The sequence below is a fragment of the Rhea pennata genome, chromosome 5, assembly GCF_028389875.1.
Source record: "Rhea pennata isolate bPtePen1 chromosome 5, bPtePen1.pri, whole genome shotgun sequence".
Lineage (NCBI taxonomy): Eukaryota > Metazoa > Chordata > Aves > Rheiformes > Rheidae > Rhea > Rhea pennata.
In genome coordinates, this window is record NC_084667.1 from 4,052,088 (window position 1) to 4,078,725 (window position 26,638).

The 26,638-nt window shown below is 40.3% G+C and overlaps 1 protein-coding gene across 1 annotated transcript in view; it reads right to left on the reverse strand.

Moving 5' to 3' along the window:
- The window catches only part of NPAS3 (neuronal PAS domain protein 3), a 586,029-nt gene that overhangs the window by 6,837 nt on the left and 552,554 nt on the right, over positions 1 to 26,638 (reverse strand). Inside the window, exons 7-9 of the mRNA XM_062576748.1 lie at positions 26,401 to 26,594; positions 18,281 to 18,387; positions 722 to 869 (exon numbers count right to left, since the gene is read on the reverse strand). Of these exons, the coding sequence (XP_062432732.1) occupies positions 722 to 869; positions 18,281 to 18,387; positions 26,401 to 26,594 (449 nt within the window). The remainder of the gene's footprint in view (positions 1 to 721; positions 870 to 18,280; positions 18,388 to 26,400; positions 26,595 to 26,638) is intronic.

The window sequence follows — 26,638 nt, forward strand, 5'->3', positions numbered from 1 at the left end:
TTGATAGGTTTTTTCAGATCACAAAGATCAGGTTTATACTTCATTGTCTGTCAGTAGCTGTTGGTCTTGCCTTGAGCTTAAACACACTTGAGCGTTGGTAAAACAGAATTTCTCAAGGAAGAGCATTTCCTTCAAGATACTACTACAATTTCTGTTTAAAAATTTGCTACTTTTATTTTTAAACCCTATTTGGTACTTTTCAAGGGGAAAACTGTCTGATGCTTACCAGAGCAACACATTCTTTCAAAGATTTTCTTCTAAGAAAATCACACTCTCTGGACTGGACTGGTGATCTTCCAGAGACACCTTTTTGTAGCATTCCAGGAAATTTACTTCCATGCATTTCCAATAACCACATAAACCAGTGCCCGACACTCCGTACAAGATTTTGCAACACAGCCACTGCAAGTTGGGCCAGATCTCTCGTCATGCTGGGGAGGTTTCAGTGCAGTGGAAGCAGGTAATAAAATGATAAAGGGTTTATTTGAAGACCAAGACAACATAATTATTCAAGAAGATTACAGTATACTGAGAAATTACAGATGTTTTAACATATCCAACCATCAACCAAAAGGCAGTGTTTCTGAAGGGGATCATGTGAGAACGTTCTTCTCATTAACTTTCTCCAGTAGGCAACTGCTTTTTTTCCCTAAAACTCGCAGCAACAGAATGAAGCGACTAAGACAGCGGTTCAAGCGATGGAGGTGACTGGGAGACGTACCTAAGAAGGTAATTGACCCAGATGATATTCTTCTCACTTGCGTTCTTGGCATTGACAGCTATGGTTGCACTAGACTGTATCCAGATATACCCTCCATTCTTCTGCATCCAGCGGTAATATTTTGTTACACATTGACCCTTATTCAGCACTGGGGAAAACAAATGAGAGAAATAAGAAACAGAGCACGTTAGTATCCCAGAAAAATGATCTTCATTGTATACTATGACACATGTATCAGCAGAAGCTACTGGGCCTCTTTTAGGCTTAATGTGGCATGCCAATGAGTTGACAAACAGGAGCTGATGTCCACTAGAAGTAGCTGTATGTTTTACAAACCTTTAAAGTAACATTTTAATCTGTTTTTGGAAACTCCAGTGCAAGAAGAAAAGCAAAAAAGAACCCACAAATCTCTTTGGTTCACAGAACACTTACGGCTTTGCGGACATTTTCAGTGCCTGCAATGTCAAATCGTAAAAGAAGAAAAGGGAAAAAAAGGCAAATTTATATGTGATTTATTCATAGCTCTAGGTAGACCTCTTCGAGATCCTGGATATTTGAAAGGTTTGGGAGGATACCCTACCCCTGCTGCTTTGATCATTCTCCTTATTGCAGGCAATATCAACTACTGAACTTATACATCTGTTCCTTTTGATCTTGTGAAACAGAATTTACAGTTCTCAGATGAACCAAATCTCCACTGGTCAGTAGGGAGAAAGTCTTGGGAGAATTTACTTACTACCAGAGCAAAGTAAATCCACCAACAGACTGAGAAAGAGGCCTAAGGGAGGCACAGAATGACTTGGTTAGAGCCTAAGAGTGACAGCTCTCCCATGTTTTAAATATCCTAGCCAACAGAGAAAAAAGTAAAAGCAACCAGTAATGTGAAACAGGGTTATTAAATACTCACAGGAAGAAGGCTTAAAAATACAGATGTTTAAACTAGCACTTTAACCAAAATGTCGCCCAGTGGAAACGGATTTGATTTGTATCCGATACACCAGTGTCAGGAAAAGGAGATGAAATGCAAATCTTTCAGAGGAAGGAAGTGGCATAATTTTAAACAATGCCTAAACTATCCACAGTCTGCGTACTTACTGTTACCTGAGTGCTTATTCTGGCTGCCTTTCTCACTAATCCCATAAAGCTTGGTGCACTAGAGGGCAGTGTGCATTCATAGACACCCTCTGCTTTTGTCATGTCCTTGTCTCCGTCTGCTAAAATGAAAAACCTCTAACTGCTGTAATAAATTTGGCTAAATTAGCTGCTAAATGGTTATCTCAAGTAATATGTATTTGCATTAATCATCTTGCTCTAAACCAGAACAAGCCAGAGTCCTAAAGACGTAGTAAATTCATATTGTCCATTTAATTACGGCTAATAAGTGCTTCATATACAATAGTTTCATGAAGTACATTTTGATTTTCTTTTTTTTTTTGTAGTGGGAAAAGAAAAAAAAGTCACTTTGGAAAAGAATAAGTATTTAAGGCAGTTAAAGTTCCTACCATAAAGGTGACAAACGACACTTTGGAGCTTTCAAGTTAACCAAACGTCTATACCCCTAATTACACCTACGAATGTATCTCTATCGAAATCCATGTACAACAGAAATATATACAGAGAAAGGTACTCACAAAGGCAGCCATACAAATGCAGATACTTTGCTTCCCTGGAAGGACCCCCCCCAACACACTTTTTCCAAGAATTGAATAAAAAAGTGCGTATCTAACAAGTGAATGTAACGTGCTCAGCTGCAATGTGAACAAGTGTTGGTGATCCAGGTCCTGCTTTTTTTTCAACTACCTCTGTTTAACTAGGTTTGTTTCTAACAGAGATCCATAAATTTCCTCAAATTTTTGTTTTTATATTCCAAGCCCTAAATATTCCACTATGGTGATTCATTGGCTTCAAAACCTCATTATCGAGTAGAATAAAGATAAAATACTAACAACTGACTATCCAGCACTTCTGTCAAACCACTGAAGTATGCAACTTCAGAAAACAATCTCACATAAATGAGTCCAACTTTATTAGTTATGAAGAATATGGGAAGAAAAGTACTGCTGTAAGTTTTGATTATAGTTGACTTTCCCAGTTCAGCAAAACAGAACATTCAAAATACTCTTGTTTACAGCTGACAGTAAAATTGATACGCCTGGAAGTCTGGAGTGATACTGTCTCCTTTCTGGAGAGCTGAACACAGACAGTTGCATGCAGAAACTAGTAAAATCTATCTGTACTTGCGTCTATTAATTACACTGTCCTGTTCTTTATAACAGCTTTTATCTGAGGAGTTTACCATGCTATACAGCTATAAAAAGGTGGATCTTTACAACCACCTTCAAGCACATTTGAAAGTCAGGGGACCAAGTGAGCGAGTGGCTAGCTGAAGAGCGCGCTGGAATCCTGAGATATCTGCGCTCTCCTGTGATTTCGCTCTCCTTCATTACAGACAAGTCATTTCCTCCTGCAGCGTCTTTGGCATCGGTTGTTGCATCACTGAAAAAGTCTCAGTCATGAGCAAAACAGAGAGTTTCAGAACGATGGAAAAAGGGGGAAAATTTAAACCTCTCAAATTATTTTTGAAGGAAGAGGTCTTCGCGTTTTTGAGAAAGGGAACTCAGTGCATCAAGGTCACCTGCAAAACACCTATAGTCAGAGTTAAGGACCCTAAACTACTATGCATGCAAAGAATTTTTGAAACATCACCTTGAAAACGAACTTTCCATTAAGTTCCTCTACCTGCAAATACTCACCCTCTATTTGGCCAGCTCAGATATATTAGCATATACACAGGATTCTCCTCACTGCAACCATCTAAAAAATGTTTCATATGTGAGATTTGGGTACCATACTTTGAAGGAAGTCCCACGGCTCAATATAAACATTCTCTCCCTAGAGAAAGTCTCTGGCAGATGAGCTGTGCCGTGCTGCTAAGGCTGGTTCTTACATCCTTTGAGAGCATGGTAGGCCCCCACAGCCTGGTTCTGAAAGGTTACACTATAGCTTGGACATTTCTCAATGTAACGAAAAGATGAAAGAAAGGATGCAAAAAATGGAAATGTTTTCTACTTTACGTTATCTTTTAACTATTGAAATTGCCAAGCTGAAACTTAGAAACTAGATGAGGATATTGAGATGATGAACAAATAGGAGGATGCTTCTGGAAGTCATACCTATCTGTTTTATTAATAACCTAGTGTTACTGAGTAAAGCCCAGTTTCATTCTGAGAGTCTCCATTTTGCCAGCACAGAGAGTCCATTAAGAATGCTACAGATTTTGAGAATGAACGAAAACAAAGAAAAAGTCCAACCCAAGCTCTTCTTGCTAAATTATGTTTTATTACTAGCAACAGACCGTTCATTTAAGCTTAGCACAAACTTACGAAAAAGTACTGCTATTTTGGAGCACATCCTGAACTTAGTCAGACTCTCTTTCTCTAGGCAAATCCCTTTCAGAGAGCAAGGATTCAGCTCCATATTTTTGTACGCTGAGAAATGCAAAGAGCTTTATATTTCTATTTCTCAGTGTAGAAATATGCACAGAGTACCCAACCTCGCAGACAGTGCTGCATGTGGGAAAGCGGGACTTGAGACCATATCAGTGGGATAGCTCCAGTGACTGCAGTTACACGCGGTTAGGCAGGATTGGTGCACCGGTTTACTGTAGGAGTAGCAGGGAGGGTGACTTCTCTTTAGGGCTTAGTCTCTTCTGCCAACAAATGCATAAGTCTCCATAGCATCGACGGGAGTTACATGTTTACAAGAAAGAGGAGAAAACAGATCTTGTTACTAAGCCAAATTGTGTGGAAATACAGCGCAATCTTTCTAACACTGGCTTTCAGCTTAATAGCTGTCAGGAACAATCTTTACAGTGACTGTAACTGTGAGGAGGAAAATGAGAAAACCCCTAAATACTAGGAACAAGATGACAAATATAATCATATACATATAAACCCTTTAATCAAAGGAAATTACTGAGGGCTGATGCTTTAAAACTAGTGTTTAACTAGTTTTTAAAACCAGTTACCTGCACAGATATATTCCCTAAAATGGTGGGTGCTAAATTTGACTAAAATTTGCTGAAATATTACCTAGTTACTCAGTTTCATGTCAGAGGTTAGCATGCAAGAAATGCACAGTATGTGCATTTCAAAGAACTGAAAAAAAACCCTCATTTATTTCTCCAAGTATGAATATATTGCTATGTACACAGTTCCCAAAAGAGGGATTTCAGTCTTCCTTGGAAGCTTCGCGCACAGCAATATACTTGTAGCAGTGGAGTGAAGGAGGGGGGAGAAGAAGAAACAGTCAGTGTTCTCTGCAGGAACCTAATTCTGTTGGAAAATCAAAATAAATCAGTACAAGTTTGTCTTCAGAAATATGGTTACAAAAAGAAAAAGAACATGGTTTCTTCCTGTAAGGCTGTTCTGAGAAATCAAAGCCAAGGCTTCTAAATAGTGAGTTGTTTTTTAAAAGAAGGAAGTAGTTTAATTCATTTTGAAGAGGAGATGAAGAAACTGTATATCAAAAGCAGCCTTTTAGAGAAGTCTCTTACAAAAGGACATTTTACTCGTGCATATGCATTTAAAAGCTACACTATATTGCGTATTCAGGTAAGTATAGAGTAAATAGGAAATGATGAGATCATCTTACATATTCACACAGCTTCACAAAGAGGGTCTTTTAATTGGTGAAATATTGAGGTTACATCTGCTGTGCTATTCACCCTTCTCCTTGAGATACCTTTATCAATGACTGTATGGTATTGATACTGAACCCCTCTTGCTACAAAATTACAAAAATATTTTTAATTTACTACATGAAAATGGATGAAAATACCGTACTTAATAGCACAGTTGGATACTTAGCTGCAGCCACAAGTACTCTTTCTACATTCACAAAACTGGCAGACGAAACATGAAAAGGAATACTGACTCTTTAATCTCCACTTCTCCACCTCAGGCCCAAGGCAAGCTGACAGGGTAACTTCATTCTGGAAACAGAGGTGCTTTTTTTTTCTTTTTTCTTTCTTTCTTTCTTTTTTTTTTCTTTTCTTTTTTTTTTTTTTTTTTTTAATTCTGGTTTACTTTTTCTTCTGCTTTTGAAAAACTTTGGGCTGTAGGGGAATGAACCTGGCATAGACTTAAAACAAGTTTCTTTATCTGAAAAGTTACAGTCCTTGATGCTTACAGGAAGGTCACTTTCAAAACCCACAGGAAAAACAGCATCACAGCCAGAAAGAGTGCATTAAGTGCCTTATTTGCTTGTAACAGAGACAGTTTTTCATTTATAACAGCTCAGAGGATCAAGTGAGCCTTTGATGTTGTAAGGACTTTTCTATAGATTTTGCAATTAGTGAGTTAGATATTTTAAATAGTAGGCATCCACAAATTGGATTTTAGCAATGAAAGAAGAAAAAAGTACTGAGCGATATTTAGCAATGTTAAATGATGTTTGATACTTCTAGCAGAATTATGAGCTGGAATGACGACAGAAGACCTGTAGACAGTCTGTGAGCAGCCGTGCATCATCTCTCGCATTCTCCCCGCACACTTCCCTTTCCTACAGGACAGGGAGTGTGGGGTAGGCTCGGGGGAGGACGAGGTAAGCAGCGACTGGGTGCAAAGGTGTCCTCTCCGCGCCAGGCTAAAAGCGTGGAGCTTGCGTGGGCAACCCTTCCACCTCCTCTTCCCCAAAGTCCCCACGTGTCATGTTGCTCCACCTTCCCTCACTGCAGACAGTTGCTTATCAGCCCTAAATGACTTCCAGTCTCTCAACAGAGTTCTCTTCTCTTAAGAAAATAAAAATATGATAACAGGTTAGGAAAATACCAGTTTGCGCGGCTTCAGAAAACTGTGCTTTGTTTTCACCATACGGCACGAACAAACCTTCAGTGCTGGACAGAAAACATCTTTTTTTTGGATCTGTGTAGAATGCAGCATATTTTGTTAATAATAGTGACTGAGACTTTGGCCGCTATTGTAGTATGAACATTAGACAGTAGTAACGGCAGGGCTTTAAAGATAAATTCATCTTTTTCTAACGCAAACAGGAGTTAGCAGTTTGTATTTGTGAAAGAAAACTGTATCTCACCAATACCGAAACTCCCACCTAACTTCATTTTTCTGGAACAGTTCTTTTAAGCATACTCATTCACTCTAAAAGCACTAAGGTGTGGCAAACGATTTGCTGCTTATTTTTACAGTATGGAATATTGTTTAATCTCTCAGTATAGGACTGTTATGCATATAAACACCAAACAAATTAGGCTAAAGCAAGGTTCGGCGACTTTGCAGGCAGAAAATGAAAGTAAACCCCATCCTCTATGCAAAGTTTCAACCAACCCCTTATAAAAAGTGGGAAGATTAATAATCTTTAAAATATAGAGAGTATTTCTCCCACTACTCTTTGCCTTTGCAGAGGAGCAAACATTAAAAGCAGTCTGAGTCGAACTGTTAAAAAATCTGGATTCACACTAGGATCCACGCTCTGTAGCTCAAGGCCATCACTTGTCAAATGCAATGAGAAGAGTCTTGCATGCTCTGTCTCCAGTCAGGGAAGAAAAGTAATTCCAAATAGTGAAAATTCCATGAGTTAGTTTGGAAAAGCAACCTGCAGATTTTGTAGCCTGTCCTAATTCCAGACCAGAGCTTCTCCAGCCCTCTGAAAATTGCTAGCTGCCATTAGAGATTCTGCCTTCATTTGATTCCAGATTATCTCAGATAAGGATCAGGATGATCTTTTGCTTAAAATCAACCAGATGTCATCAGTTTATCAGTTCACAGCAGCAGTACAAAAGTATTAAGACCTGGCAAAACTAAAAAAAAAAAAAAAAAAAAAAAAAACCCCAAACAACAGACACTTTGCTTTCTCCCTCTCCCTTCTTTCATAATGCTTATAAGATACCATTTGCCAGTGGCCCATCAATCAAAATGGCAATTTTATAATCACGAAAACATATGCTTAACATTAAATATTAACAAGAACAATAATACAAGGGAGGATGTTTATTTTGAAACATTATGTGGGTACTGACCAAACGTAATGGTAGTATTATATCTAATTCAGTGTATCAGCAGATACCCTCTCCTGCAGAGGCATGCATATCAGAATACTGTTCTGTTGTTTATAAAGACAGCAGAAGTTACACTGTCCAAAGACAATAATTCACTAGGTAGGACCCACAGTCTACTGTTTTTTCACGTTGTCTCCTTTAAGTTCTTTGCTTAGCTGAGAGCATGTCATAGGAAGCACTGATTACAAATAAAACATATTCTTTTTTGTCTCTGCACCTCCTTGTAGGTCTTAGATCTTTCTCCTGTATTCCTGTACAGTGAATGAGTTACCATTCAGCAGTAAATTTGCTGGGTAGTACCTACAACACCTTGTGCTGAAATCTGAGCACATAAAATAAGACGGCAAAGTGTGGTAAAGCAAAAGCTCTGTACAAATGTACGCCTTCTAAACAACAGAAATACACTAACTGATTGTGGTTTTTTAAAAATAAACTGGATTGAATAATGGACATTTGATTTGTCTACTAAGATTGTCGAGGTTTCCTTCTCTCTTTCTTAAATTTTCTTCTCTCTCATAATTTGTTAGTCTCCCCACGACTTTTAAAACTTCTGTCCTGCCAGGAAGTGATTTCCTTCTGCTAATATTGAAATAGTCCTTTAGAAACCCAAGCCCACTTTGAACTCCAGCTTCAGACAGAGCTTCCATTGGCACTAATGAACTCTCTGTGCTCAGACCGGAGGGGAAAATGAAATTCCAGATCCAAATTTTGCCCTCAGCTAGTGAAATGAAACATCAGGGGAGAAATCTGGCCCTGCTTGCTCAAGGAGCTCAAATCCATCTCTCCACTAACTTTAATGTCCACCGTATGACAACGTCCTTAGGACACAGCCCCTTCCAGGCCAACGGTACCAGTGGACTGCAGGCAGCGACGCCTCGTGCGGTAGGAAACGGGGCAGGAGCTCCTCAGGGGCTGATCAAAATACAGAAACAGGCAATAACGTTAATTTGCTTTATCAGTTTCACAGATTAAAGATGGGCTGTTTCCAAGGAAAGCATACTGTCCTTTTAAACACGCTCTCACACGCTGATGCTTATCCCAGTTTGAGTGCTGGTACTGAGTGAAATGAGTTTGGTTTTCTCAGCCTAATCGCCGTGGCGAAGGGATCCACAGCACAGAGCATCAAGACAGCATGGCACCGCTGAATGCTTAAACACCCTTCCAACCGCTGCAGAGACTCACCGTCATCTCACATTTGGCAATAAACTATATTTAAAACGTATGTTTAGAACACACTTTTAAACATATCGTCACTTTTAAAGTAGATCACTTTTAAACAAGCAAACAAAAACAACTTTCTGCCTTTCTTCATACGCCCAAAACGGATAATTTAGCACTAACTCCCTTGCCAAAAAAGCAAAAAACTCAATTTAAAGTAAAAACAATATAACTTTCACGTAGCATTGCATGTTATGATTTCATAACCAATACCTGAAGATACAAAAGCTCTGGATGTTTGGAAGGGGATTCCCAGAAGCCCATCGGGACAGAGTCCTGGACGCCAGCCCACTTGCTTTGTACCTTCTCAGAGATCAAAAACGATACTGACCCAGCACTGGTCGCACCGCTCATGAACGGGAAAGCCACAAGTGACGGATGTTGGTTCTTCCAAAGTGACTGCTAGTAAGACCTATTGCACATCATCACATATCTGATATATGCTACACAGTTTATTGATCTTATTTTCGTATACTTCTGGCTTTGAAGATTTTATCTCTCAGAGGCACAAGTTCAACTATCAGACTTTTGTGGATGGTGGAGGGGAGAAAATTAACACTAATGTATTTTTTTTTTTAAACTCTATGAAGATCCGCAGGAGTTTCTTCTTAATACAGTAAGAGTTTAGGCTGGAGTACTTCATGGTCTGGTTAAGTAAGAACGAAAATAGTTAGGCCATGCCCCAACCTTTAATGGAGTAACACTTCTTTCCTAGTTTACACTGTAAGACAATGAAAATATCTGGTCTCAGTAATGTTGGAGTGAACCTCAGCAATGAAGGGAAAATGGTGTGCGGGCAGAAGTATTTTTCCGTTGCTTTTTAACACGGCATACGTTTAAAGGGGCTCAGCCAGTTGGACTGGAGCAAAAGTCACCACAGAAATAGTTTTGTGGACAGAGCCAAGGTGAAGCTGTCAGAGAGGCACGATAAATCCTGTTATTCCCACGGCTTTGCAATTTATCATGTGGTTCTGCAATCCATCACAAGAATAGCGCCAAAGTATAAATTCATCTGGGGGGCTGGAAACTTTCAGCTCAAAGAGATTTAAAAAATAAAAAAGAGGATTAAGCGAGTAATAGGGAAACCAGAGGTTCTGAACCGAAGTCAGAGCTCAGCCTTCATTCTGCAGTCCCTTAATGCCACAGCTCTAATTATAGAGCCCGTACTGCACGCGTTTTTAACGTAAAAATAGGAGAAAAGTTTAGGCAAAAATTTCAGCTGACTACGGCACAAGGAGAGAAGCACATTACAGCGATACCAAAGGAGAATTCAACTGTTCTTTGGGCTCTGACAAACGTTTCAACTCTGGTGGCAAAGGCAGATTTCTGGGGGGAAAAAAGCCTTCCCTCGATTCAGACAATACCCGGCCCGTTTAGCAAACTTTCCTCTCACTCTTTGTTTTCGCGGCGAACGCGTGGAGGCCATCTTGGGGGGCTCAGGCGGGCGGCGCGCTCGCGATGATTGATGCTCCACCGCGGGGGGAAGAAGAAAAGAGCTACGGGAGAACTGCAGCGGCGTGCCTACCAGCTGAAATGGGGGCCGCCTAATTAGCGTTGCACTAAACAGCTGGATTTAATTTGAAGATGAAATAGCATCAGGAACGAAGTTAAAGGGCTATCGACGCAAACTGCATTTGAGGCATCTTGCAAAATAACTGTACAGCGCTACACTAGAAAAGCAAAATTTTGCAACTGGGAAAAGGCAGGTTCCCAGCTTATGGTTTAAACAGCTTAAAGGTTTAGCTTTGTAGAGCTCTCTGGTTTATTTACTATCCAAAAGATCTGATGCTTCTGGTAAACTCTCTTAGATACTTTACATACACAGAAAAAACATTTGCCCAGCAGCACACAATTAGCACGTGAAAAATTTAGCCACAAGATATCATGGAGATCAGAAATTTATCAGGATTTAAAATAGTATCTGAATACTTATATGGATAATTAGAATACCCAGTATTACAACAGCAGTTGGCTCCCTCTGCAAACTGTAATTTAGGTGGTGCTACAAATTCTCATCTTTCACGGAATCAATCAGCCAGGAATTAATAGTGGAGCATGGCCAAAGAGGGTGCAATGTATACATAACTACCTGTTGCAGACCGTTCTCCACCTTCTTTTAAAGTAACTGACATTTGTCAGAGAGCAGAAGAAGATAATGAGCGAGACAGACCAGAACCTCACACAAACCTAAGAAGCTTTTGCTGGAGCAAACATAGTAGCTGCAGGATTTCAGAGCATGGCTAGCTCCGAAACTCTGAAAGACATGCAGCATACGTACTCTTGGTTAGGTACAATTCTCCTGAGATTCAGTGTTTCTTGCTGTGTCAGACTTGTGTTACTTGTGCTCAAACAGTCCAGTGATAGGAAATTATTGACCCAGCTGAGGGTCAAGTCATCCAAGCGATTGTTGGCAGATCAGAGGGTGTAAAAATGGCTGGTGTGATGTGAGGGTGGTGGTGAGCAGTAACCGGTGGGCTGCTGTGATTAGTTTTTCACTTTGCTGCAACCAGAACAAGATGTGTGACTGCAAGCTTATTTTGCTGTGCCTTCCCCAAAAAATCTGCTAACTCAGATGCGTTTGTCAGATGTGTTTGGTGAATAAATTCACTGGGGTCTGCACAGAGACCAGATACTCTGACAAGGCTTCCACACACCTAAATAGGTGGAGTCTGGTCATCATCAGATAGGAAGACTATCAGGTGCTGAACTGAAGACAATGATGTTAATCTAGAAGCAACTGGTATGCATTAGGACAGAAAGACAAAAATTAGGTATGTGTTAAAAACAAAGTTCATGTTCATTTCTTTCTTAGTATGAAGCAAAAAACTGTTCTGTTTATAGGCTTCAGTTTTTTCCAGTTTCTTTTCTCTTGCTCCCTCTTCTCGCTCTATCACCACCAACTCCAGCCAAAAGGACATAAGGGTGGCAGTCTCCAAGGCCAGTCTCTTTGTTGGCCCTTAGTATGGGCAGACAAGACAACTGGTCACACCAAAGCCTTTGCAATACTCCGCAAACGAGATGCACTAGACTGTCATCAGGATGCCAGGCGGGCTTGATTTAAGAATTAGCTGAACATCAGACATTCTATCATCCTAATTTAGAATCAATCTTGGTTTTTAGTGATGATAATAAACTTGTACAAACATGAGATTCATTTGTATATTTTAGCATTTTATTTCAGTCACAGAATGCAAAACCTGACATTGGAATCAGTTTGATTTTTTTTTTTGGTGATTGAAGATATTAAGCACTACAAGAGCATTGAAATTTCGATCTGATTAGGATAAAAATTCCTCAGGATCAAAACACTTCTTTTTTTCCCCCTACAGTTTTACTAATTGTGTGCTACTTGACATTGTGGAGTTATTCCACAGCATGATAGCAAAATATGTGAAGTGTATTTTACTGTTAGAAATTATCAACTCATTCTATTTGTTTTTCATGTGTTTGAGGTTATTAAGAGAACGAAAAATTATAAGCGATGTGCATAAGTTAAAAGGTTTAGTTCAGCTACAGCTGGTAGGCTAAACCACCAAGCAATATTTTGTGTGTCAATAGGAATTTTCTACTGAACATACATAAAAGAAATCATGAATATATGGCTTATGTAAAAACAGACTGCGGGGTAATATTCCTTGAAAAATAGGGGTGCGATGAAAAAGGTGAATGTGGAATAGTTTATTTTCAGAAAGACTGGATTATTCTAACCACTGGATACCAGATAAAGTAGATCAGAGGGAATGCTACCAAACATACTCATCAGAGACCTTTGCTTTATGGGAAATGAACTGCCCTGGCTCAGTTCCTGAGGAATTGTATTTCTCATAGCTGTAAATCAAATCCTGAAGAAACAGGATGATGTTTTCTAAGCAATAGCTGAGGACAACAAGTATCTTTTTTTTGTCAATGTCAGGTTTCTGAATTTAGACCTCAATTAGGATTCCAAAATGAAAAAGCATGTATTATATACCAATATATATTTGTGACAGTGTTCTTATGAGCAATATATTCATTTTCAAATGGTGGCATACTGTCCTATATTTGTCCAAAACTATATTCATGGCTTCCTTCAAAGGTCTTGACTTTAATACATCCTGGCCACTTCCTTAATGACCTCCCAAGTACTTGATATCACTGTTCCAAAGAGATCATTATTTGTTTCAATTAAATGGAAGACATCTGCTCCTACAGCATATGATACCTATTTTCTCTTAGCAAGTAATCCACTTCTTAAATCACGAAGGAACGTTACTATCCCCTGCATGAGGGGGTGGCACAGAGGAGCAACCACGAGAAGCCCCTCTGCACAGGGAAGCACCGCACTCCAAGAGCAGTGAGTGTCAATCAGCCTCGCTGTTCCAGCTTGTACGGAGCTCTAGGGGCAGAGCTAAGACCTCACAGACCAGGAATTCCATTAATTTGCTTGATTACTGGTATTAAATCGACACAGAATTTTTCCTTTAAGACTGAGGGTATTTCCTTGTCTTTGGGACAAAGGCAGTTCTACCCCTTGAGGGACTCAGGGCTTGGTGGAAGCGTGTTAACTTCTTCTGCTTGACTTAGAGCTTAGCCTTGCAATGCTTCTACGCAGGATAAGCACAAACAGAGGATTCGAGCACCTGCCCCGTTCTTACGAGCCGTACATTAGACACGGGCGCATGAGGAGGTCTTCCTAAGGTGTCAGCGCTGGTCACGCAACAACGGTGCAGTGTAAAATGTGCCACTTCTGCTCTCTCATGCCACTCGCCCTAACGAAGCCTGTTACACAGGCTGGGACCAGGGGCTGCGTCTGAGCCAGGGTACAGCTAGACCTGTGGTTTTCGAGCACTCGGACTGAAACACAAGGTGATCACACCTTAGCCAGTTGCTCTGCATCAACTGAGCCACGATGCTGGACTGTGTACAGGCTGCTAGCTATAACCTCTCTGAGAGAGATTTGATTTATGAGATGCAGTATCTGCCAAGGTTTCTACCTGCAATTTATTCAACAAATACAGAAAAGATAAACAAATGGGAAGTTTCCTAAACTTCTAAAATCACGAAGCATTATAAGATGAGAAATGCATTAATAAGGCAAAATTGTAACACCAAACAACTCGCTGGGGGATTGATTTATTAAAAAAACATGATCACTGAAACCTTGAATGAAACAAGAAAGAAACAATATCCCTGGTCTTTTTATTTCTGTTTGAAAAGGCTGATACTTGTGGGATCATCACCATATATTACTGTTTGGAAATCAGGGCAGGCGCATGCAGGGCTCAGTATAAACACTATTTTATTACTCTGCAAGGGCATCAAGCTCTAACAGCCATAAATCTCTTAAGTAGAAATTTTGACTGCACTGAGCCCAATGGAATTTTTGCTATTATTTACTTCATTGGGGTCAGGATTTTATTCTGCATAAAGTTGCTCTTTTAGGGTATAATCCCCCTGTCCACTGAGGCCAAAGAAAGCTTTTCTATTGACTGAAACTCACCTTTCATTAGGAAAGCAGTTCCCTTCAAAACACTGTCACTGCTACGGTCCTGGATACCTTCTTCACTATTATACTTACTACGGTCACGTTCCAGAAACTGCTTTTGTCTTCTTTTATCTGAGATAGAGTTAACAAGGCCTGTTTTTCAAAATTCCAAATGGGCTACAATGATCTGCAGCCATCACAGCCCCCTTAATTTTTCTGTATGATTTTGGGCAATGTCTTCTTCTTTGTTCATTTTTTTTCCTCTTTGATGTCTATGAATAACCTGTCTGAGAAGGCAGGATGACCTGATCTTACTTGTTTTTTCCTCGATATGTTGTTAGTGAACAGGAAGAATAACGGTTTTATTTCTGTTTATTTTTACCCTCAGATCTACCATTGCAATTTTGAATTCTTTTTGTTTTAATCTTTAAAAATTATTTTCTCTTCTATAAAATCATTTAAGATTTTTAGACACAATCTACAGTCCTCTATCAAACACATCCTTTTGAGTTTGCTGCTTTCTCAGGTTTGCTTCTGCTTTGACACAAGACTTTCTAACCATCACTTTGGCTTCCAGCTCCTCTTCAAAACATTGCTTTTTACCCATTGTAATCTTAAGTAATCATACCCTATGTAGTACTAGTAGGTCTCCTCCATTATTTATTTAGGGAACTGCAGTACTCCTGGATTTTACCTTCTACAGACACTGTCTCTAAGTTCTTGAATTTTGGCTCTAGTCTTATTTTCACTAAACAAGAGGATTTTGTCATTCTAGCTTCATCTGAACTTGATTGCCTGGGATAGACAAGTTGCTACGATGTGTTTGGGGAGGTTGTGGCTTTTTTTTTTCCTAAATGATAGAAAAATTAAGTACATCTCTGTGCAAAGGTACGAGCCACTTCAGCTCCTGCAAGAGTTATAATAGGCAGGTAAACTTCTAGTTACGCCTTTCTGGATTTACATGTTTGTTTAGAGCATTTTGTTTTCTGCTGTTACTAACTGAAAATGTCCTACTGCTATCACTCGTTCAGTATTTCCAAGTCTAATTTAAACCTGAAGATCCTTCATCCAGAGCTTGAGTCTGAATAATATGAAAAGACAAATGCAAAGCCCTCCATCTGTGATGGACTGATTCCCTGCAATGGTACAGACTGGGGACTGGGTAACAGCTTTGCTGAAAAGCTCACAGGGCTCCTGGTGGGAAGTAGGCTACTAAACATAAATTAGCAGTGCGTCCTGTCACTGATGAAGGGGAACAGTTATTGGACTGCATGGAAAAGAGGATAGCTAGTAGGTCAAAAGAAGTCATTATTGCCCTTCACTCAGCACTCTTTAGAGCATTTCTGAAATACTGTACCCAGTTTTGGGCTCTCCAGTATAAGAAAGATTTTGATAAACCTGAGTGAACTCAGCAGAGGACCACTAAGATGGTGAGGGGTTTGGAGAAATTGCCCTGTGAGGAGAGGCTAGGGGAACTATTATTCATCAGCCTGGAGAAGAGACAGCTTCAGGGGGACCTAAGAGCAACCTGTCCATATCTACAAGAAGGTTCTTAAGAAAATGGAGTCAAGCTCTTTATTGAGCTGCGCAGCAGGAGGATGATAGGACTCACGGTCATGAGTCATAACAGAGAAATTCCAACTGGATAGAAGGAAATTCACTATGAGGAGAGCTAAGCTCCTATTAAAGATAATTGGAACAGGCTGCTCAGTGAACTTATGGAACATCTGACCTTGGAGGTTTTCAAGGCCCGAGTGGACTAAGCGCCAATTTGCTTTGAATTCAGTGTTGCTCCTGCTTTGAGCATGAAGTTGGACTAGATGACCATCTGGAGTCCTTTTCAACCTGAATGATTCTATGAAGATCTTGTTCCTATAATCCAAGAGAACAAATGTATGTGAAATATCTAACTGGCCTAATCTAGTTGAAAATTGGGCCTAGCATAATAGAAGTAAAAATAATTATACTATAGTCACACAGCAAAGTATGGAACCTCATTGTGCCGGATGCTGCTAAACATAACTCCTTGTGCTTAAAAATCTTGCAATTCAATTAGCTAAAAAGGACACACAGTGAGAGAGGAACTAGCCAGAGTGAGGTGAAGAGATTCTCTAGAAGCCAATCTTGTCTCTTGGGTCTTCTATGTCTTAGTCCAGTCCTCATCTGCTGGCCTACACTGCTGCTTACACTATCTGCATGAGTCTCTAGGTTTCCTGAAGATGAATGTTTCATAAAGCATATTCTGTTTCAGAGAGAAGTGGTCATTGAGAAGATTAAGGTCCTTTTCAAATAGGGTGTTCATCTCTGCCAGGTGGTATGTTAAGACTGTAAGTCATAAATATCTTTTATTTCCTTGGTCAGATAGTGCAGTGGAATGCAACTTGTCTTATTTGACTTCCAGTTTCAAGAGCACCAAGTAAGTTTCTGAATTTGTTCATTCATTTCTGAGAAATGCCATATTCTCCCGGATAGTAAATGCTGGAGAAGTAAATGATGCAAAATGACTTTGCTTATTATTTTGGATAATTGTTTTTTTTTTCCCCAGAAATGTATGTAATCTGACCTTCTTTAGAGAAATGCAGTTTACTTTCTAGAGACTTCAGGGACTAGCTTTTTAAAGCATTACAGATGCTAACATCAGAGATGGCTGCCATGTATCATCATAGAAGTAGTCCCTGCTCTCCAGCTTTCCAGTTGCAGTGCTTCTCTTATCTTCCCTTGCAAATCAAGCAAGGTACTTTTGGACTGAAGATTTGTATTGTCTTCCATTATAGTCATATTGTCTTATAAAAGCTAATTAAAGGTGGCTGGATTTGGGTGGCTACTGTTTTGTTAGTAAATGTTAGCAGGCTGTGGGGCCGGGAGTAGAGCTATTCAAATCTGGGACCTTGAGTCTGAGATGCAGCTTACAGATAGTCTTGTACATTGAGAAAACCACAAGAGCTAATCATAAATGCAATGCCAGTCACTAAAACTTCCAAAGAAATATCTGGCTTCACTGCAAGTGCAGAAAAATTAGAGGTTAAGGGCCTAATTCTCTTTTCGTACCAGGATAAATCAGGAGCACCATCACTGAAGTAAACAGATCTCAACAAGAAAAGAATTAAGCCCTATGGCTTTTAATAATAAGAATACAAAGAATTTAATTACAACGAATCAAGTGGAAATTCCCTTCCCCATACATGCATGCATGCATATACATGCACAAGCTCTCTGATAAGATTTGTCTGTTGTTATGTTTTTGTACAACTTCCCTTGTCCTCGTCCTCATAAGATCCTACCTGTGTGCAAATAAGTGGCACTTAGAAACTACAGGGATGTGAGCTACATAGGTGATAATACACTGCGTGGTTAAAACACTGGCAGAGCTGTAGCTCAGTTGTGCCTGGAACAACCTAGTGAAATCCCAACTATGCTGCCGTTTCTGGTCTATCTGTTGTGACTCAGAAAAGGAAAAGGAAGAGAGGAGTTCATTTTCTCTGCTAGGGAGGTAGTTTCTCACCTAAGCAATACCTCTTTGAAGGAGTAAAATAATGCACAGCACATATAACTGAACAGCTGCTGGAGACTATTGTAATACAAATCTGATTTTTTATTTCCACATATATGAACAATCTTCTATGTCTCTACAAAGACTTGAAAATACATAATACAACAAGTTATATTTGAGCCACCCTCTATGGCATCCTATGACAAAAAAAGCAGGTGCAAGATGAAGATCCACAATTGTGAAATATAAATATTAGTTCAGGAGCAATCAGGTGTTGTGCCAGATGATTTTGACAAAAATTGAGGTACTTACAGTCTAAGTGACTATGTCTGATGCCTTCCACATCTTCAGCATGAATGAAGTGGTAGCATCTCTTTCCTACGATATCTACAGGGGTCAGATCCATGTAATCACTAATCCTAAAAAGGAAAAAGAAAACACAGCCTATAATTTAAGAAGGAAAAGAATACAGGAATTGTCAAATGACTCAGAAACTGAAATCTGCAAAAATGTTTTTCACTGCTGTAGTAATTCTGTGGACTCCACTACTTTTCTGAATGGAATATCTGTACAAAGAAGATACAGTCTCTGAAATAAAACTGTTTTTAAAGAAACCTTGAAATCATTTAATGCATTGAAATAGGTGGAAAGTTAAGCTTTAACACACATTCCTCCCACAGAATAACACCAAGATAATATAATTCCATGAAATTACAAAGCCTTAGCAACAATTTAAAATCCTCATTAAAAGACTAAGATGATTCAAGGTTACATAATCAAGTAAAAAAATGTTATGTTTATACCAAATGATTAGAGACACCTTTCATTTCAACAGATTGGTCTTCTATTGGGCATATTCATGAAAAAGCTCTTCAACCATTTTTGGCACAAAGTCCTAACCGATATTTCAAGGGATGTAATTTAAATGCTGAGACATACAGATGCCTCAGGGTGTTATCTTTTTTAGTCTCATTCACTTGGGAGCTCAGCTCTCACTTTGGGCCCTTTCAACTGGGACTTTGTGGTTTAGTGCACATAGAAACTTAAAAATCTATTCTGCAGATCTTTGTGTGTATGCATACATATGTGTGTGTGTGTGTGTCTGTCTGCACATGCAAAATCCTGACATTGCCTGCAAAGATGTCAATGTCCTTAAATGCAGTACAGAAAATAACAAAAAACCAAACATGCCTTGCTTACACAAGCATCACAAGCCTTTGAAAGTACGTCTGTTTGCTAGAAACAGAATAATATTTAGGATTTTAAATGTGCTGCAATGAGTGGAGTTAGCAATCATAAGATATATTTGCCATCTTCCATTTCCAGGGTTCCAGGAAACACCAAACCAAACCTCTTTATATAGCCAGGGAGCTGAAGCAACCGGAGCATGATCCAGAGCATAGGCTAGGCTCAAGCAGAAGCTGAACCGTGCAGGTCAGAGGGGTTCCCTCAGGGCAGACGCTGCAGACACCGAGGCACTGACCGAGGCAGAACCGTGTCTGCCTGGGTGTATGGGAGAAAGAGTATATAGATCAGAAAGGCTGAGGAGGAGAAAGGAAGCACCGAACAGTGCCACAGCAGCTCTGATGGTTTGTGGCCCCCCCTCCCCAAAAGAAAAGAAAAGAAAAAAGGATACAAACAGAGAGGAGGTGCTCGGAATAAAGGCGAGAGCGGAGAGCCAGCACTGTGTCTGTTGTTGTGCGATCTCCCTCCCCTCTTCTCTGTGGCGAGAATTTGTGTCCTGCCTTTGGGAATGCACAGGATTACATCAATGACAGTGTACTCTACCATTAATTTCTTTTCTTAAGGGAGGAAAAAAATTGCAGGATGCAGATAACTGCTCAGGTCAAAAAGAGTTAACAACAGCACTTCTGTCCTTAAGTAAGTAAACACCCTTGCATTTACATTTATATGGAGAAGCACTGCAGAGTGCTCAGGGTGCCCCATAATGTTCAGTAATAGTAATGAACAAACCTGCATGAAATGTCTCCAAATCACACGGCTGAAACTACAAGTAAGAGAGCTTATTTTGAAATCCAGAGAGTCTTTGCTATGAAGTCTGCAGGGTCACAGTACCAAGGGATGTAATAGTCCCTGGGAGTTAGCTGCCATTTCTGGCTGATGGAGCAGTGGCTTCGACTAAAAGGCCGTTCCCTGTCCTGGCGGGGTCGGCTGGAGAAGGTGCAGTCAGCACCTTGCAACCAAAGTGCTATGATCTTTGCATTTTTACCAGCCGTTCTCGTGCGTCCTCTGTGCTGGCTCACCAGTTCAGATCCCACCGAATATGTGTGGAGCCAAAGCTGGGTTTTGCAATTCTTCGCCCTCCCTGCAGGAGGATTTCCAGAGCATGGCCTAGGGCACAGCTATGCGTGCTTGTACGACGTGTAGTTTTTGAACAGCTTTTACAGCATGAGAAACCACGTTGTTCATTTATACTGAGCCTGCCTCAAGTGTGTATTTTTCTATTTCTATTTTTCTGGAAACAGTGGTGGCCAGCAACTCCAAAACCTGTAGGGGGAGAATGACTAAGGCGAGTGTTTGAATTTACTTTGAGTAATGGGGAGTGAGGCACATTTTTGCTCAAGAAGAGTGCTATTTTGTTCCCACTCTAAGGATCAAGTGCATCTGTACTGATTTTAAACCTAGCTGAGTCTCTAATAAGATTGTAGCCAAAGTCATATTGGCAAAAACATGCTATTTTCCTTGGAATTGTCATAACATCTTTGAATGATGTAAAAAATGATCAAAAGAAGAAGTATCTTTGTGGCCTAAGGATTTAGTAATTCAGTGAAGTATCTGAACAATTTCAGCTATAATATGTTGGTTGGATTTAGGATTACAGTTCTAACATGATGAGAGATCCATTTACCACAATAAAATCTCTACAAAATGCAAAATTTATGTTGTCCTAGCAATTCCCATTATAAAAGTAACAGAATTCCTGACATCTAGTGATGAACTTTTATATCTCTTTTTTTGGAGAGAGATGTTTGGGCCCAGATCCACAGAAACACTTAGACACGTCAAGCGGATTTTAGAGCTCCAGTCTAGAAGTGCTGTCTGCAAAATGCACACCTTCTCCCCCAGAAAATGTGCAAAGCTTCAGAGATCTGACACATGACCATATTAAGCATTCTCATTACTCTCATGTGCCAGCTGAACCGTGATACTTTTCAATATCAGGCTGTGAGCAGATGTCACATCACTTGCTGTGCATTTGCCATAGGTGGAAAGCATGCATGTAGACAGTTACCATTAGTTCAGTTGACACACAACCTTCACACGATCCAGTTTCGGCTTGTAAAGTCTTGAAAGGTTTCATTCTACATACGTGCAGAATTGCCATCCTCTTTTTCAGGAATTAGTGTCTAGGGAAGTTTAAGCCAGGCAAGGCTTTACGAACTTTGCTTCCCTTCATCAGTCTCCCCATGAAGTAGGTGGACTCGGACTTACAAGCAGAAATTGTCAGATCAAGTTTAGCACAAGACAGAACAGCTTTGCTACACTTTCATAACGGAGCATGTTGTAGGATATGCACCTTTCAAACAAACCGCCTAGTTGCAGCACTTAACCAGATGTGGGACATCCTTGTCTAATCCGTACCACAAACTGCATTCGAAATGTGTATCTCCTATCTTTTGGAGACGACATCACCCACCAGAATAAAGACAAGTCTATAATGACGGTAGTGGGGCTCTCTCTATCCCTTCTGCAGAGTTACTTCACTTGGTGCACAGTAAATTAGGTGCTGGGAAACAAATAAACTGGAAACTTTGCCCAGAGACAAGAAATCTCCCCAGAGAGAAGGGAGTCTGAGATTGAAAGGTTCCTGCTCCCTGGACTGCCTATTTTCTCTTATATTAAACCAAGTGCATAAACAGTACACGGAGCAGGAACCAGACTTTAGGTCTCCCCGCTCCAGGTCTAGCCTGGCACAGTTTGCTGTTTTCTCTGGCCCATGAATCTTGCATTTTCTGCTAGAAGGTAGCTCTGCTTCAAGATCAGGAAGATGAAATAAATCCTCCTGCCCCAGTAAATAAAAAGAGGCAATCTCTTGGCACATGGAAGTTCTGTTACTTCCAGCCCTTCAGTGATTGCTCCAGCAGCTGCAAGGAAAGAAGGACAACTCGCACAATTTTGTGAGTGAGCAGCACAGAGCGAATGTGGAGTCACTAGAATGGGAGCAGTTGTGCTGCAGGAAGGGGAGGGTGGGAGGCACTGTGGCATGACCTTAAGTTTAAGGGTAGTGTTACAAAAAAATTGTTCAAATAGACATATTAAGGACACAGAATTTTAAAAATAAAAAAGTGGAAGAAGAAACATAAAGATTATGAAGAAAGAAGGTATGAGTGAATATCAAGCACTGACAAGCAATACAAGCAACGACACCAAAACCAGAAGCAAAAGAAATGACACCAAACACGACACTCATGCTTATATGAAAGATACCAAAGATGGAAAATAAATAATCTGGAAAAATTGGGAAAATGGGAAATTGGGAAAAGAAAGTTTATAATGTTTCTTAAAGTATTAGTTATAAGACAGATCTTGCAATTCCCATCCCTCCACAGAATAAACCAACAGGCTGATGGGTAGGAACTCAGTTCTACTTAATACACAGGCCTGATCCTGTAAAAAAAAGCACAGGCTTATCTTTGAGCAGATCAGTGTTTCCACTGACTTGCAAAACTACTACTATAACTGAAACCTAACGGTAGGTATATAGTACAGTATTTTGTTGAATTAGAACCAAATTGCTCAGACTTTGCTAGGCTTGAAGCTCTCTACACAACACTGTTTCTACGTATCTTAAGGAACTGTTGGCAATCATTGCTATGGCCAACAGGATTCCTGACACGGGCAGCTCCACAGATTCTAAAACCCTTGTATTTGGAAATATCATGGTCACCAAGTTACTTCATTTCTGGGACACATTAGCAGATATGGCCGTAGTAGCCCACACTAAACTGGGCTATAAGCGCTTTCCAGGTGGTCTCCAATCACTAATAGTTGACACTGAAGCCTGATATGGCCCTCTAGCAGTAATCTCTTTATTCTGGTTTTAGTTTTTTTATTTCAGTCTAAGGTGAATTGTCCTCTGGAGAAGCCTATCTCACTCCATTGACTGATAAAGAAATTCTAGACAATTTTAAACTAGATGGTGAAGTTTAGATGAAATGAATCCCACACTTGGAAAGCAGGCATGGATTTACATACCACATTTTAGGCACCAAAATTTTAAATCCCCATTTTATACTCCCAGAATAAAATGCTAATGGCTAGAAATAGTCAATGCGTTAGCTAACTGATCTCGCCTTGCACAGTGAAACTAACGGTTCCCCAGTTTCTGCTCTGAGTCCAGGATTCTGACGGAAACCTTTTCACTCAGAGGAAAGCAGCAAGATGCACCCAAAGACTCGAGTAATGCCACTCCTGCTCCCTGCTGCTGCAAGCAGGCAGCCACTTGGAAAACTAGGAGTACTATTGATTTCACTCCCGCTGATCCAGTGGTCCATGGTGAGCATTCATTTCAGTTAAGTAGCAATGCTTCTGCTCCATACTCCCTGCGGCTGCCAGCAACTCCCCATTGCTCCATAAATAGTGCTTACAGCTTCCCCAGCATGCATCCATTTTTCTCTGTTTTTATCAGTGCTGCATTTGTTTTCTTGTTGCACCACAGAGAATTTCTCTGCTTTCTCCATGGGTCGGGAGCCAAGCTCGTATACCCAGGAAAGGATACTTATGCTCCCTTACTGCAGGCTCCGAAGAGAGATCCCAACTTCCCCCTCACTCAGAATTGCCTCAGCACATTTGGTAATTAATCCAACAGCTTCACATCGGCTGCTCAGTCACATCCTTCCCTTCTTCTGTTCTTCGCATGCCTCCAGCTTTCACAGCCACCTTCTGCTTTGTACCTCCTACGAAGACCAAGCCCTGTCAATCTACCTCCATTTTCTACCAGTGGAAACTCCACTGCTTCAGTGAGCCACCACGTGCCTCCCAATCACTCCCAGCCAAAGCAGAAGTGTTTTTGCTATGTGGAATTCCTCTTATAATTAATTTTTAACACCTCCACAGTGGCTTAAAATGAAACTGTTGCAACATAAAATCAAGTATGCAATATGCATTCTACTCTAGCATGCAAGATAAAATCCCTCACAAACAGGGAAAAGTAACATTAGAACACTGCCTTTATCTTAACTAATGAAAAACATTAGTAAATTCAACACAAAGCATCTTGCATAAATTGGCTAGCTTAGCATAGCTTACAACTGGCTATCAGCTCTTCCTATGCGATTAACAAGTGCTCCAAGTCTGATGTATCTTAGTTTTTTCAGTGGTGCCACTCTCAGGCATTTGAAAGTTTTATTGCTACATAAAAGTACAGAGAAGGTTTGAGAAAAAGGTTTAATTAAAAAAAAACAATTTAGGGCTCATAAAAATGCCAAATTGATGGCAGAGAAAGCATAAATCTTTCTAATACAGCCCAACAAATTCATATCATACTTGACATGAGGAATAGTTCATTTTTCGTATTCATTTGATTCTTGGATTTTTTTGTTGAGGTTGCCAACAAAGGTAACAATAAGTTGGGGTGTTTTTTTAAAAGACAATCTATTTTTTAGGAACTGGGCAGATGTCAGCAACTCATTTTACAGAGGCCAGTGAAGAGCTCTGCAATGGCAATGACTTTCCATTACTATCAAGGTAGGTCACAAATCAAAGACTAAGGTCCAAGGTTCCAGCTATGTTCTACTTCAAACCCCCTGATTTTTTCAGTAACTGTGCTAGATTATACATAGTCTAGAAACTAGTTTAGTAGAGTCCTGGACAAAAAGTGAGTCAAAACTTTAATACCATTAGGTCCCTTTGTAACCTTGTGCAAATCACTTTCTGTGGCTCAGTTTTTCCGATCTGAAAATGGGAATAATATCTTTTCTCTTTATAAAATGATTAACAGTCTAGATGAAATGTTCTTTCTAATAGCCAAATAATATTATTAATATTTATGGGAGTTTAGCAACATGACAGTAAAGATAAATTCCCAACTGAAACCTAAGACTATTTTTAGTGGTTTAAGGCCCCGATTCAACAAAGCACTTGAGTTTATCCTTCTCTATGTACGATATGCCATGGCTGCTGTCATGTGAAAAGATTACCTTAGTCATCTTGGTTGTTCCACTTCTCTGATGACAGGTCCTCTTGACAAAATCTCTTTTGGAAGGCATTACCTCCTCTCTTGCTCTCTAACCTTCCCCCACACCTCAGGCTTCCATCAGCAGACCCAAAGTTCTTTATACATTACATTCTTCCCAAATCTTCACCTCTCCCTTTACTTTGCTTTGGACCACTTGCTCCCTAGGTTTTTATTTATAGTTGTCAGGGCCCAGAGGGCACAAATAGACCTCACTGCCCACTTCAACCCAACCTGAGGCCATCAATGCCTCAGTGGTGCCTGTCTCCAACTCCACCATGGTCCTGCCCTGACCTGGCAACAGCCCTCCTTGACCCTGAATGTGACCCATAGGTCTGGCCTGGCCTGGCCTCAGCTTGTCCTTGTGGTGATACCTGATGCCCAGGGCTGGAGTGGTCCCTGGCTGCCCTGCACCCTCGGGGGTGGTGGGACAGACCCTGGCTGCAAGGCCTGGGTCTGCTGCCATGGAGAGCCCTCGCCAATACCAGCCCTCATCCTGTAGGAAGCAGCTGGCTATCACTGCTCCTTGACAGTAGTTCACATTAAATCCTAATATGTTCTGGTTCCTATCTCATACCTTTCTAAATCACTTGTCCTTATCACATCCATCACAGCTGCCACTCAAAAAGCTTCTCATCATCTACTCCCATTTCACTCCTGTCTTTCCCAGTATGCCCTTGACCAATTTTATTATTATTTTTCCCATCTCTTACTGCAACAGATCCCACCTCTCTCACCTGCTATCTAGGCCATCTGTGCTACCATTCCATTAAACACTAAACATGGTGTCTTCGGCAAATCAGTTCAAAAATTGAAAACTTTGAAACTTCAAATAATAAGGGAAGGGGAAGGATTTGAGTTACAATAGTAAGCATAAAGATAGCCATACAGGTCAGACCAATGGTCTATCTAGTCCTGTATCTTTCCTCTTACAGGGGCCAGCAATTGATGTCGATTCTAAAAAGCGAGGAACACTTGGAGAGATCCTTCCTGGTCTACTTCCCCTATTTCAGCAAGATGTCATGTAACTTGCATTTTTTAAATTTATATTTATACAAAAATTTATATTTATCCTCTCAGAATGTAATGATACTGAAGACGACAATGATGAGAATGAATTCAGTGCTCTCATACAGCATCAGACTGACATTACAGGAGTCTCACAGCTCAACACTTTCTACTCAGCCCATGGAACACAGAATACAAAAGAAACAATAAAATGAGCTAAAAATTGTACCTATTTTCACAGTAAATGATATTGAGGTCCATATTCACTCGAGTGACAAACATGTGGCAGTCAATCCTGACTTCATTGATCGTAGGAGGTGGCAAAGCATGAGCAACAACAACAAGTCCCATGATCTGGCTTGGTACTGTCCGTCCATGGGACAGTGACACTCTCAGACGCAACCGGCCTGTTATATGAATCACCTGGAAAACAAAAACAACAAAAGAAATCCCAGTGAATTCTGGAT